This window comes from Pocillopora verrucosa, chromosome 1, assembly GCF_036669915.1.
Source record: "Pocillopora verrucosa isolate sample1 chromosome 1, ASM3666991v2, whole genome shotgun sequence".
NCBI classification, from domain to species: domain Eukaryota; kingdom Metazoa; phylum Cnidaria; class Anthozoa; order Scleractinia; family Pocilloporidae; genus Pocillopora; species Pocillopora verrucosa.
Window position 1 is genome coordinate 24,361,585 of NC_089312.1, and position 15,169 is coordinate 24,376,753.

General features: G+C 39.9%; 1 protein-coding gene across 3 annotated transcripts; it reads right to left on the minus strand.

Annotated features, from left to right (window-relative positions):
• Positions 1-1,131: 1,131 nt before the first annotated feature.
• Positions 1,132-14,107, minus strand: LOC131796844 (NACHT domain- and WD repeat-containing protein 1). Of its 3 annotated transcripts, none has more exons than XM_059114449.2 (15): positions 13,813-14,107; positions 12,196-12,316; positions 11,518-11,753; positions 10,963-11,048; positions 10,734-10,850; positions 10,150-10,486; positions 9,359-9,540; positions 8,661-8,969; positions 8,286-8,510; positions 7,795-8,007; positions 7,200-7,443; positions 5,948-6,967; positions 3,218-4,463; positions 2,486-2,643; positions 1,132-2,013 (listed from the first exon to the last, which is right to left on the minus strand). In XM_059114449.2, exons 2-15 carry the CDS (start codon positions 12,261-12,263, stop codon positions 1,433-1,435), a joined length of 5,022 nt encoding a protein of 1,673 aa, XP_058970432.2. In that variant the 5' UTR covers positions 12,264-12,316; positions 13,813-14,107; the 3' UTR covers positions 1,132-1,432. The 3 variants fall into 3 exon arrangements, with proteins under 3 accessions (XP_058970432.2, XP_058970431.2, XP_058970433.2); XM_059114448.2 differs by lacking the exon at positions 13,813-14,107 and adding an exon at positions 11,833-12,101 and having other exon boundaries at positions 12,196-12,295; XM_059114450.2 differs by lacking the exons at positions 10,963-11,048; positions 13,813-14,107 and adding an exon at positions 11,833-12,101 and having other exon boundaries at positions 12,196-12,295.
• Positions 14,108-15,169: the final 1,062 nt, after the last annotated feature.

Below are 15,169 nucleotides of genomic sequence, written 5' to 3' on the forward strand. Positions count from 1 at the left end.
CATCTTATGAGACTTGCGCATAAAGAAAGATGCAAATTTTCGTTCACCTCAGCAGAGAATCTCTAATGTTCAGTTGAACAAATTCGCATCAATCGTTGAGATTTCAACAATGGATGCTAAGCTTTGTTTCTTTGTTGCTGTCACTCCCTTAGCTGAAAATTTCGAACTGTTCAATTTCACCTGGATAACAAAAGTCATGGAGATGCAAGTCGTTTTTTTTTTTTTTTGTGGTTAACATTGTTGGTGTTTGAAATTGTATTGACTTTAGAAAAAGACGGCAGCTCCCTTTGCTGCCTTTAGTTAAAAATAATAATAATAAAAAAAAAAACATCAAATCAAATTATCTTTGTCGACTGTCCTACGGAACCTCGCAAGTTTCATTTTATTTCAATCTGCTTCCAGCCACTTAATTGCAAAAGTTCTGTGCCTTCGTGAGTTAGATTTATAGTATTTCTATTATCTCTTTTGCTATCAAATCACATTTATATGTAAATATTTTCTCGATATCTTCCCTGATCCTCACCTTGAAAATCATCAGAATGGAAATGCTCAAAACGGAATCCATCTAAGCGCTACTTTTCGAGGTTATAAAGATATTCCAACGATAAGTATTTTTATCTCATTTACGCCTCAGGGTTTAAACATAGGAAAAGTCTTTCTGTAAGAAATATTTTAAAGAAGTCCTATTTTCGATAAATCCAGCCATTTTGTAATTTATCAGGCTAATTCGTCAAACGATAATCCAAAGAGTCAGACGTAAACGTGACTTTGTATACCAAGCGATTAATCGCTGTTTTGTCTTATCCGCATTTTTATATAACTCGCTGTCTGCATGACGTGACATCATTTTAGGGCATATATAAGTCGTTCACGTTTCATACTTATCACCGCATCGTTCTTTGAAGTTAATCTTTCAACGTTTATTTACTTTTTAGAGTCGATGTATGAATTAAAATTGAAAACCTAAAATTTTGAGAGGTAGGAGATTAAAAGAACGGCTAAAATCTTCGTTGGTAATATAAACTTGACCTTTAATTTTTGTTTAAAAATATACAGTTTAGATAGATCGTGATTCTTACGATTTTTTCTTTGTAATTTATTTGTTTTTTATCTTTTTTTGGAAATCGCTTTGATTATATAGGAATAGACAACCGCTCTCTCTGCTTAATTTTCTTGATTTATTAGTTTCCCACTAAATAATTCAGAGTAAATGTCTGCAGACCCTTTGAAGACCTGAGACACAAATAATTTTTATTCATGCTTTTCGTCACTTTAATGCGGAAGGGTATGGCTCACTAACTTTTCACGTCTACAAATCATCAATAAAACATCTTTGAATAATGCTTTAGAGTCTTCATATTTTTAATAAGCATGCACTTTCTATCAAATTCAAATGAATATTTTGCACAAGGCCTGACGAACAGGTGCTAAATTATGTATGAAGGACCTTCAAGTCCGCTAAATCTACAATATAATTACAAGTGAATCGGTCAAGGTCGCTGAATCGATTTACTTCTCGCTGTGTTCCTCTGACAAGAACAAAAGGAACTACTTCGGTTACTTCTAAAGCTACAAGCTGGCCATCGCCAGAAAGGTTCATTGATGATACTTTTGCATCTGGTGTGAACACAGTAAACAGCGTGAGTTTACTTTTGCACAGTCTCCAGAAACGAATCGACCGATCTTTCGAATCTAATCCTCCTGCGGTTGTCATCGCAACAGAGCCATCGTTGGTTGTGTAAATCCGATGAATAGCACCGAGGTGCGCATGCTTAAGCCTTTGAACACACGTTCCTTTTCCTACGTCATAGAGCTCCATTGTGCCATCAAACAAACCCAAAATCAAGGTTCTGGTTTCCGCGATTATGGCAACTGAATGAACATGGTGTTCCGTTTTTGATTTAAACAGGAGCCTTCCTGTATGCACTTCATACACAACTGCACTGTAGAGCTGGGTAGCAAGATTGTAGACTATATCTGAAAGGAGATTCCCATCTGCAGCCAATTGCATTTCTACAAAAGCAGGAAATCATTAAAATGTTGTCCATATGAGCAGTAAAGGGCACGATATTATCAATTACTTGTTGAAATTAATAGTGTTCGCAGGGTACTGCAATTGATCACTACTCCCTCTGAACGTGCCACTACTCATATAAAGATCTAATTTAGTCGCGATAAGCTTAAAAACTTGGAATGACCAATCTTACGTGGAGTATAACATTTGGGGGAAGACACCGATGTTTTCATGTAATATGTACCCATTGAACGCAACATTTTAAGCCATTGAACTCATTGACTAATTGTGGAGATTTTCTTAGTCCTATGTACACGTACATAAACGCTTGGTTAACGCTTGCTTGAATTTAGTATCGCCTTGTTCTGATACTTATTCGCTACCCGTGTTTTTATTATCAGTCAAAAATAATTGAAATCACCCAGGCCATCATTGGTTGACTATTTGACACTTGAAATCACTCAGACTCACCACTGAAATCTGCCTGTGATTCTTCCAGGGTAATTCTTTGGATACATGTCTTCTCATTCATATCCCACACAGAGTAGCTATACCACGACCTAGCCTCATCATCATTTACGACGCTGTGCCCAGAGACACAGATTTCGCCATCTTGGGAATGGACAAGTCTTAACATAAAGACAACAATAAATTTTTAAGATTCATATATTTTAATATTATATTTAAGGCTGTCATTCGGTACTAAAATATGAAATGTCAAGAGACCGGTCGATTCACGAGAAATCTGTTTCATATTTGTGTCGGTTTACAGTCAACTCGCCACCACGAAGACTCGCTAACAGCTGGGTCGCCACCATCTAGTCGCCACCAGTAAACTCGCCACCAAGGTCGTTAGCTAATTTGGTCTAAATCCAAAGCTTTTGGCGACTCCTAAGTTTGAGCTTGAGTCTCGCGAGCATCGCCATAACAATGCCATGGGCAATACTATAGAGCCATGCTGAAGGCCTAATTGTTTTCTCAAGATGGGGGAAGGCGTCAAATGCGCGCAATGATCGAAAGCCACCAATTTGATCTGATCAAAGAAGATATCAAACGGAATATCGAACGAAGTCTAACCTTTAAATATTTGGAACGTTCATCAAGTCTTCCTGGTGGTGAGGTGACTGGGTACCTTGGTAAAGGTAAAAAAATTTAACGCTGTTAAAGAGCAAGAAATAATCCTAAGTTATCGTTTCCACTGACCTTCTAATATGTTCACATTCCAGCTGATCTATCCTCTTGCCATCACTGATGTCGAACACACATAGAGACCGCTGATCGTCAGATATGGCAATCACCTGAGCCTGTTTGTAAACAAAACAGCTGTTTGGTAGTCCTCCTTGACAGGTATCCCTATCAAATTGATGGATAAATTGTCTCTCGTTCATGTCAAATAAGTACATCTTTCCAGATGACACCAGAATGACTTCACTGTCGCTAACACAAACCACTTGAGGTTGTATTCCGTTTATAAACTGGATAAAATTTCCTTCTTGAAAGTCTATCAGACGTACTCCATTTTTCTCCCAACAGATCGCTCGGTACCCAAAGACACTGACGACTTCTACTTCGCCCTCCTCATCATTCTCGTCTTCCGGTGATGAAACGTTCCTTTCTAAATCCCACAGTCGAACGATCTTGTCCCGAGATGCCGTAATGACGTGATTAAAATCAACAAACTCCACTAGGTGAATAGTGCTTGGGTAAGTCAACATCTGTGCGGTAATGTCGCCAGATTCCAAGTCAAACACTTTTAATTCAGCCCGGAAAACGTTAGCATTTGGTAAAAACCTTGAGTTTCCCAATGTCAAAGCTTTTGATTTGTCGGACGATAATGCATAGCATCGTACTTTCTCTGACAGGTCTACAAGCTTACGAATTAAAACCTTCTTCGAAACATTCCAAAGTTCCAAAATGAAAAATTTGGTCTGAACGGCGGATCCCTTCCTCGAATCCGGTTCTCCTTCACACATCACTAAAAGTAACGTGTCAAAGGCTGTGACACCAATAAATTGTACCGTAAAGCCAGGACCGATCTGCATCTTCACCTCTACTTTACCGGTGTCCAAATTAGCAGCTCTGATCCAACTTCTTGAGGAAGCAACTCCGGATAATGTGCCCCTGCTCGTGTAGAGAACATTGTGATCATCAAGAGAACACAAAATAACCGGTAATGACATTGCACTTTCCTTTGGTAGCATATCGTCATAAATTTCTTTAATCTGATTGCCTGTATGCAAGTCAAATAGCTTGATGTGTTGGTTAAAAATCGTCACCAACACAACTGTATTATAGCCTTTAAAAACACAAATTGGCGCCACAACTGTAAGCTTCTCTAAGAGAAACACCCTTTGGCCGGTAGAAAGCCTCCAAGCAGATATGGAACCGGGCTTTGAGGTCACAACTGTTGAATTATCAGGGGTTATCGTCACAAACCAGACATCATCACCTAAAAGGCCACAGGAATAAAAAGAGGAACGACTTGAATGAACTATAAAATGTGATAATGACAAGCTAGTGATCCTTGTCGAAAGGCGTTGCGGATTAGAAAAACTACAACGCTGCTGCTTTTGTATCATCATTTCTTCGAAAAACCGGAAATGTCTTTAAATTATTGTAGACCCAATCCAAAATAACTTCAGTTTCTGCAATTTTAATTTTAATTTTCGGGTAAAATATATTTCCAGTTGATGAAGAAAGGGTAAATGAATCTGGATGAAGTTCTTAAGACTAACTCTTACCCCGTCCTCAAGTATGAGTTCTAGGACCTTGGTCATTAACATAGAATCACTTTGTTGCGGTGGCAAGGAAATGCAATGGTAAATGTTTGTCTAGCCTGCAGAGCAGGCCTAATTTTGGCGAGTAAGTGCGCAGCATTTTCTTAGCGAAAGTTATGACCGCCATCTGTTATCTTAATGAGAGCGGAAGGCTGGGGAGAGAAAGAATTTTGTACCAAGGGGGTGGTCGACAGTCAGAAATAAAGAGAGGGGTAGGGGTAGGGGGATGAAGTTTACGCCTGCCCGAGGTCATTGATATTTTTGCAAAACTGCGTTCGCCCACGAATGGAGTTTCTGATTAGTGCGGTTAAGCTCCAGCCGTCAATCACAAGCCAAATGTGTTATTTGGATATTTCGCTCTTGGAGGAAAAAGAGAAAGATTGCGAACTCTGTCGATGAAAAAGTTGTTAGTTTCGATTCGGTTTTTGATGAGGCACCTAATTATGTCTTTCGGAATTTGGTATTTCTCGCGCATTAAAATCGGAACAAAAAGAAGCAATTTCTACACTGGTTTCTGGAAAGGATCTACTGGCCGTGTTGCCAGCTAGCTTTAGGGAAAGCCTATGTTCCAGGTGTTGGTTCGTATGAAAAAATTTATGAGGGAAAAAACGTTGTCGTTTGTCTACTTCGAAGCACCTTATACGACCAAATGGAAGAAAAATCGTCAAACGGATAAACGTACACTCAAGGATTGTCGTTTCGAAAATATAGATTATAGCAAATATCAGCTCATATTTGTGACTGCGGAGGAGGTTTTTTCGATGCCATTTCTTTCCCGGCTGAAACAACTGCCACACCTGTTCAATCATCGGCTCTACGTGTGTTTGTTTTTGTCGGAAGACAGTGCTTCCGGTTTTTTTATTTAACTCATTTTGTTTGGTTACCTGCTACTTTCCGGAATGCAGTGACGCGCAACTTATCAGAGGGTGTCTTGCTATTCAGCAGCCTCCTCGGGCAGGCATCTTTTCGCCTTCCCCGCCCCCCTCCCCCCACCGCCTCTATCTTCAAACAGGCATGGGGGGCTAGATAAACCATCGCGAGCTCTTAACGCTTACTCGCTCTCATAAGACGCCTGCACTGCAGGCTAATGTTTGTCATTTGTTATATTTGTCATATCAATCTAACTCAAGTCAAAAAGGGAATATTGAGACCTTACCTACTCCTTCCAACGCCCGAATCAATCTTCCTGACTTAATATCCCAGACCGAACAAGTTGTATCAACAGAGGCACTCGCTATAAGCTTTCCATCCGCACTTGCACTGATAGCTGATGATGGCTTTAGTTGCCCAGGCATCGAATGAACTAATGGTCCACCAGGTGATGTTAAGCACACAGAAGTGGGTAAAAGACAGGGTTGCCATGGGTGTCGGGCCTGGTCCAGCAAAGCTTTTACATAATTCGATTCTGATGTTTTAATGCGTCCGAGTAGCTGTGTGGCCAGCTGCGCTGGATGTTGTACTAGAGCAAAATTGGAAAGTTGTAAGGTTTCCTTCACAAGTTGGATGTCGTCGTCGACAATTTTCTCAAGGGCAAAATCAAAGTCATCCATAAGGTCCCGGAGGGAACTTGATTCTAAACAGGTAAGAAGGAATGTGAAGTTACAAAGTACTTCTCGTTTTAATGCTTCGACGTTGTTGCACAACACCAAATGATAGGGGAGCTCGTTTATCTTGCGAAAATTGAAATTCTTTGACTCTTTGTTTCCCTCAAATGTCCACGGCTGATGAGAAACAAAACGGTCAGCTTCAAGGACTTGTCCTTTACTCGTCTGGTACGGCTTCCTTTTTCCGTTTGCCCACACACCCAAGAAATATTCACCTAAAGCCTGATGAGTAAATGTCCATTCCTCTTCTTCAGACAAGTATCTAGCTCTTGCGGCCTCGATAAATTGTCTGTGATACCAAGTGATAACACTTGCACCGTCTGCACCTCTGTCCACAAGGTAACCTGCCAAATCACTCCGTATACGGACCCAAAGCAACGGAGGGATACGTCTGATAGGTGGTGTCCAGTACTGATAAACGTCATTCAAAACGCGATCATCACAGGATAGTAAGTCCTCTATTTCAGTTCCAGTCAATCCGCTCTTTGCAGCAGTAATGTAAGCGAGGGCTTGCCGCACCAATACTCTTCCGTGCTGAAGCTCAATCCTCTCAAACAAAGCATTTACAGCGCCTATTTCGGCCAATATAATAGAAAAATCATGACTTGCACTGAATACGTGTTAACTCACCGAAACATCATTTAATGACATCTAGATTGTGGCCTTTAATTGATACCAATATTAGGTTTCGTCTAACAGTTAAGTTGTTATGAAGTCCATTGATACACGTGGGTTTGTCGTGGCTCTACCGAGATTGAAGTAGGTTCAGTTTTAAACACAGTAACATAACTAACGTTTGTTTACCTCTGACTGTGTCTTGAAGTACAGTCTCGCTGGGCGAGGAGTAGGACTTCCATCTCAGGGCTTCATCAAACGCGACTCTGATAAAGATTGGGAGAGAACACTTTTGAAGAGATTCTTTAACAATGACTTCCTGGTTGGAAGAGAGAATTCTGCCACCACCATTAAGCCAATTGCTGAGAATCTGGAATGCGTCTTCTTCCGGTAGCTTTGGGACCTCTATAAAGTTCTCTTCTTTGAGTAAGGACTAGAAATGAAACGAGGTAACATATATGTTATATACCACGCGGGAGATCCTTATGGGAAACAACTGCGCTCGATGCCCAGAGTACAGCCCGTAATTAATCCGTAAGTTTTTGGCCTTCTTACCCTCAACTGACGCATTCCTTTTAAAACACCTCTATGATGTAGGTTACTGCTACAGTACTGGATGAAGAACAGTATTTTGAGCGTGCTTCCCCTTGCTTTAGATATGGTAGCAATTAAGCAGAGTTTAACTTTGAAGATTTCACTTTGGGCCGAATTGATCGTAGAAACCACTGAAGTAAGAATGTTCGTGTTACCTTTCGTTTTACATGATCAGTTGGAAATGACAAACCTCTAAAATTGGAAAGCACTCGTATTGGCCGTCAGGTAAAGTAGACACAACGAGTTTAACGTGGCCTGGGAGAACTGTAGGTAACCAAGTCAGTTGTCTTGCGTTATCTTCTGGTCCAAACTGATCCAAAGAATCAAGGAAAACGAAAAGCGGTTCGTCCGAGTTGGCAAAGCTAAGGCAGGTTATGAAATCTTCCTGCAGCTCTTTCATGTCCTGTGAAAAAAATGGGACAGAAATTTTAATTCGATAATCCATATCGCAGTGAATCGTTATCCGTACATCCATCTTTTAACTGCAATCTTGATATCTTGGCAACCAATCTTTTGAGTCACGAGATTATATTCTCTTGTTTAAGTATAATGTTGTTTTCGCACGCTAGTCAAGACTCAGAAGAATTAACAAAAAGGTCTTGATAAGCAATATGGGGCACGATCAAATTTGAAACACGTCAATCCAAAAAAAGCGCGCCTCTCCAAATTAAATATACACACCTGTCTGATTTTGGTTGGGTCTCGGCCGTAGATAAAGCAAATTTGTTGGCAGACACTGTAAAGCAGAAGACGAACTTGAGAAGAATTTGGCGTTGTTCCAATGTATCGAATGACAATGTTCGATTGACTGAAACAATTCCAGACTTCTTTGGCTGCCATAGAAACCACTGAGGTCTTGCCACACCCTGACTGACCGTGAATCACGAGCGGGTCACATCTATCATCCTAAAAAGTATATATTGTAAAGACCTGGTACGCAATTTTAAGAATGCTGATTGTTGAATTTCTTTGTACTTTTGTTTCCACAAAATTATTGTTGAATACAGTGAAAGGATTAGATGTAATGTAGCGCCAATGCTAGCGCAAAATGTTTACCTGGAGATAAGCTTTGTATCGATCTAGGATTTCTTTCCGTCCGTAAAACGCCTCGCACTTGGTCTGGCAAAACTTTAAATGTTGCACAACTTCCTCGTACAGCGGATCACTAACATCCTCTCTGATTCTCTTGTTTATGGAGTGAATGATCTTTTCTTTCATCAAATATTCCACTTCTCTGCACAAGTTGTTTATATATTCTTGGTGCTCGGGTATCGTGGAGGGAGAAATCCCTTCAGAGTTCCAGTCAACTTCAAATCTCCTGATATTTAAGGCAGGTACGGCCAATGTCACAACGTCCTTAAGATGCTGCAAACGAATTCAAAGGATGGCGTCAAGACTCTTCGACAAAACAGGTCCATGATATACAAGCTATCAAACTCGTATAAAACGAGTATAAAATGAGTGTAACTGCGGCCGTTTTCCTTTAAGATCAATTTTTTGAGGGATGTTACAGGACTTTTCCTTGATGTTCCCCTCCTAGTGTCATATTTCTCCTTCCACGATAGTTAATAGAATCTGGTATAAATTGGAATAACACGCTCCAGTACTCTCATCACCTCTTTGCTTGCATATGTTAACGTTAAAAGTAGAAGGAACAATTTCATCACTTCGGGGAAAAAGATATAAATGATCAATTTTGGGTCTTCTCTACTCTGTTGTTATTAAAAGGCTCAGCCGATGCGCAAACTGTTTACCTGTAACATTTCCTGCGCATCAGTGTCGATCTCCTTTGTATCATACTTGATGTCAATGAAGTAATGGGCATTTTCACTCTGCAAGTTATACTCGAGGTCCTGGATATTTCTATTTATCCACAAGCAATTTTCATCCGGGTTTGGCCCGCATAGAACACCACTGCGAATCTCGCTTTCGGTCACTACAAATAAAATGGGGGCTTTAAGTAAGACACACTCCTTACCATCGAGATATGATCCTCATTCGTGATTCCTTTGTGTATAATCCTCTTAACTGAGATGCAAATTATTCATCTTATGGCCAATGCAAAAAGCCGTTTTAACTGTAAACAAATCCGGAGCCTTCATTCCACGTAAAGCAGTCAGGAATTTTGTGAAATGAAGGGACGTTAAAAGTAGTTAAATAGCCTTAAATGAGATCAATCTCGGAGTGGCTCGAACGAAACTATTCTTTTGAAAGGTTGCCATCGCAGAGAAAGTAATCAAAAAAGGGCCAATAACAAGCTCACTTCCGAAAAGACAGAATTTTAATTTTTTTAACATTTAATTTTTATTGATAGAGCCTCGGGTGAAACTTATTAAATTTTGCCATTTCCACATTGTAGAAACACACATTCCTCTCCTCTAGTCCCACATTTCCACCGCGTCATTATTTCTTATCTAAATTACCTAAACAAAAATCATGATTTCTGCTCCTTCAAACCCTTTTCAATTTGAAGTATTCCCTTTAAAAATGTCGAATTTGCGGATAATCTCCGTTTATCGTCCACTTGACCATAAAGGTTTCTTACCCGACATGAAATACTTGTGCAATTCGCCAATACTTGCAGCTCCATGCAACTTTTTTGCCTCTCGTCTGAGAATGTCCTGAATCTGAGAAAAAACCTGACTCCAATTCTGTAAAGCGACTTTCCTCTGATCAGCATCGTGACAGAGGCTATTAGGAATGTGATAGCTGATTGGCTGCAGAACGTACATCGGTGGTACTGCGTTCATGTCACATTTAAACCACTTTTCCAGCAGCGCTTTCTCCTCTTTGTCTTTCATTTGACTGAGGAGCTCTTCAAATTCTTTTAAAGGTATTTTGGATGGAATCGGGCGGAAACCGTACTTTTGGCCTAGAAATGCCTAATGTTAAGAAAACGGGAAATTAGCAAGGAGTTTGTCAGTCAGTTCAGTACGATTTGTTGGTAAGATTCTGTTGTAAGATGTAGTCGTTAGCACATAGGCACAGACCGAGCGTTTGGTGCGTGCCATGCCAATTTCTATACAATCACGATAGAACCATTTCGCTCAGCATGGCGCCGTCTCAGTGTTCCGAAACAACACTGGAGACTTCACGTATAGGCACATAATGGAATGTAGTTATATTTACCATAAAATTAGGTCCAGTTGAAAGGTCCTGACAGGCCTTAAGTTCCTTTAAGCACAGTTCCAGTGTGGAGTGATCATCAGTGGACTCGTCACGGACACCCCAACGCATATCAACGACCTGAAGACAATAGAGGTTATTATTAGCATTTGTTGAAGACTGAGTATAGAAGCAGTAGCTGTCTCCTCCAAGATTCTAATGGCTCTTGGTCGAGCGCTTAAATTTGACAAACCTGAAACTCGTAACCCTTCTCCTGAGCAAACTCCTTTAATTTTGGATAGATTCTCTCCATCAGGGCGTTCCTTTCAGCCGCCATGTCTAATCAAAGACAGAAGCATTGGAAAAAATTGTGCTAAATATATCAGGGAAACTCTTCGTATAACCATTATAACTCGTCCTCATAAGGATATGGGAAGTTCGTATACTACAGGTCTCTCACATTATTTCCGTTAGGATAGGGTTTGAGCCTGGAACGGTTGATCTGAGCCCTAAAGCACAACTAATCTCTCTACTGCGCCAACTAATCAACATTTTTTAATGCAAACTACCATAATTTCACTAATCGGTTAAAGAAAAAATCTATACGATCCTCGTGGTTTAGTTGAAATGCTTATAACTGCTAAGAGCCAAAAAGAGGTCGTATCACACTGCAAAAAAACAGCGACAACGACAGTATCAATAGTGGTAATGATACCATTCAATTAGTTGATCACGAAAATATAATAGCAATGGCAATGGTAACGACTACGATGATGAAATATTTTACTTTAATGACAACAGTAATAACCTGTAAATGTAGAACTGGTAAAGATGCGGATAATCTTGGCCCTAGCGGTCAAACTTTGTTCCAAGTCTCCACTCATGACTCTTTTATATCGTGCCAAAAGCTCAGGAGACTGGTGCAAAGTACTCCTTGTGGCTGCTGACGAAGCCCTGGACTCTGAGGATGTAGGGTCAAATATGACAGAGCCAGGTGACAAGATCGACATTGCATTCGTTTTGCTGCCAGAATCATTTGATGCCCTGCATAATCAAATTTAATTTATGATCAAGAAACGTTCTTAAACAGTAACCTGCTTACTGAATTTCGGACTCTGCCTACCGTCCTCCCTCTGGTTTCTTTTGCAAACGTTTTTGTGGGTTGGCACGCAACATTCTCCGGCAGCATTGCGTGACATTCCAAAAAAACATTTGCTCGCTGAGGAGAATATCATTTCCCAGATCGAGTCTCCCTTCTCCTAATGCTACGGTCCTTCTTATTTGTCCATTCTGGCAGAAATACGTGCATCAAAATTGCTAGTAAGGATGGAAGGTTTGGATATATGCAGAGGTGGTCCAGATCTCCTTCAGAAGCCTCTTTTATCAAGGATTCTAGAAAAATCAACCATAAGAAGGGCCTTTCCTCATCATGGATAGGCTGTTTAATTGGTGTAAATGTCTTGCGTCAGACTATGAGTTTATTTACCTTGTTGAAGAGGGAGATGCATTTTTATGCTTGATTTGTTTCAGCGAACTTGAGCAAGCTGCACCCATGTGGAGCACTTCTTACGTTAGGCAAGAACTCCTTGACTTATCCAAAATGACCACTAGATTGGATTAGGAAGTGATGGTTTAACTTTCATGAATAATCATCATAAAGAACAACTGTATATTCATGTCTCAAAATCAAACCCCAATGACAGTCTATTTTTCTGCAAATCATTCTCTTGCCCCTACAGTTTTTTGCCAAGCTCAATTTTTTTTTGGCAAGAGAACAGTCCAAGTTATTGTTTAAAAACTAATTAAATTTCTTTTTGAGTTCGGTATCTTCAAAGCTTTGAATTAACGTGGAAATTAACCGTGGTTTGCTTCTGCACACATACTGACAGTAGAATACAACACGTGAGTATGAAAGCGATCTTCGCAATAATGAACACTACTTGAGCAGTACTAGGCCTGAAAAAAATGTTCAGGCCTGTACGGGATTTGAACCCATGACCTCTACGATACCAGTGCAGCGCTCTACAAGCTGATCTAACATGCCAACCGGGAGCTGGTCATTGTGTTGGTTGCAAATAAATCCGTGAGGTGGTGAATAAACGGCTGTGAATATATGAAAGTCATATTTGAATTGCGGATAATGGCGTGAATATGAAAGCGATCTTCGCAGTCATGAGCACTACTTGAGAAGTAGGGAAAACAAGGCCTGAAAAAAAGTTTAGGCCAGTACGGTTCAAATCCCGAACAGGCCTGAACTTTTTTTATCACAGAAGTGATGGGTTCAAATCCCATACAGGCCTTATCGCTCTCATATTCACGTTTTTATCCGCGGTTCAAATATATGACTTTCATATGTCGACAGCACGTTTGAATCTCTAATGCTAGCCATGCATGACACACATTTGGTCCTATGCGGAATTTTCAGATGAATTATGTTTTATCATATATCTTTTCCGTAATCACTCAGTGAATTCATTGCTACTGGTTGCTGCAGTAACGATAAATTGTTCAAATTACCGGTGAAAAGGAGGAAAGGACTGACAATGCTAGACGCCTGCTCCTTACATATAATAAAAGTGAACTACTTGCTCAGTAGTCACATCTAAATCAACAACGGGTATATTATAACTTGAGAGCGATAAAATCACACACATACGCATCATTACTTGTTTAACTACTCTAAAATTCAAGTTCTGAGCTCCTGGACAAACGCAAAAAACTGTTAGAATTCACGTATTTTATTTGAGTAGGAAGAGCATGATATAAGCTATGTTTTGATCGTGAATTGTCTTTTGTGTCGACCGCCTGAAGACCCGTAACTTATCTAACTTACCAGCAGTAACTATTACGGTTTCGTACGCAATCACTAACACCGTTGAAGTGAGAGTAATCGCTGTTTGGAACTATGAATAAAAATCGTTTCTAACTGTTTAACCAGACTGCCTATAGAAATCCCGTTATCTCTCACATGTCCCATGCAGCGCCACTCAATTTATTCCATTGTTCAACATATAAATCCAAAATGTAAACACTTCTGAAGCGTTCTTCTAACAATTAGTCGTGATAATGAGCGAACAATCTAGTTTTTAGATTTAAGTCTTACCAGAAGCTAATGTATCTCTTCATCTTTTCCCACATTGTTGCATTTTAACCACCCAAGCTTTCCACCGGAGTGCATTCCTCAAGCACTTACGATACACAGTGTTCGAAGCGTGAGGCACGCAATTCCGATGGTGCAAATACTGGACACAAGGATTGTTGCTTAGCAATTTCAAGTGTGATGATCAATTGTGCGTGAAAGTGAATTCACAAAAGAGACCTGCTGAGCATAAAAAATGTATATGATCATAACGATCACTGGTAAGCATACCACATCAGTAACGGAGAAAATACAATTTGTTGTGTGGTCAATAATGTAAGAACTGCAGTTGAATCCCAGTAACTCGAATTGTCAAGGAAAATTGATATCGGGGTTTCGAGCTACAGGGGTTTAAACAAATAGACCAGAAACACTTGATTAAAGGTTTTATGCTTCGACATGTTTCAGTGTAAGATTTCTAGGAATGTAAAAGTATAAAAACGACAAAACAAAACAAAACAAAACAAAAAAAGCATGAAAACCACAAGTACTTTAAAGTAGCTGCTTTTCAGAATGTTTAGCGCTAAATCTCACTTTAACGTGTGATGTCGACAAAGGTCAATTTGTCATAATATATAAATGAGATTAAATTGTGATCTTCCGGTGCAAACTGATGTTATGCGGGCTCATTAGTTCACAAAAGTGAAAATCGAGGGTACAATTACTGAGACAAGTACCTGAAGGGGAGTAAAGATCGCTTCGAGTTAGCGGGGTTTTAAGTTATAGAGTTAAAATTACAGTAAATATGCGAGGCAAATCCAAGGGAAATCAGTTTTGTTTCAAGCTAGCGGGGAATTCGAGTTACCAAGGGTTCAAGTTATCGGGGTTCAACTGTAGTCCATTCGTCTCTGTTAAGCCGGTGTATGGCTTTGCGTCTGTTTTTTTCCTTCTTACGTTTTCTTCCCTTATCTGTAAAGAACTTTGATTTTTAGCACAAAAAAAAGCTGTCTTTGAACCGATTTCCTAAACTTGTGCTCTATCGAGAAGTTTTTAATTACTTGAGAGCTACACGCTGAGAACTCACTTCGAGGATGATATCATCTAGCACTGAGTATAAGAACAACTTTCTAATCATCGCCTGATAGAAGTTTAACAACACCACCTTACCAATTATTTCCCCTATTTTGAGTCACAATAAGGTAGGACTGTCTTTAATTGCGACCCTCTTTCTTTCATTTCAATTCATATTTCATTCATCGCCCCTTGCATCTAACAAAGTCAGCAGCCTCCGCTTTAATTTGGTTTGGCAGCATGCGGATCGTTCCACGTTTTTAAAGCTTCAAGCAAAAAGCGAAAGGATTTCCGTATGACCCCACTCTTA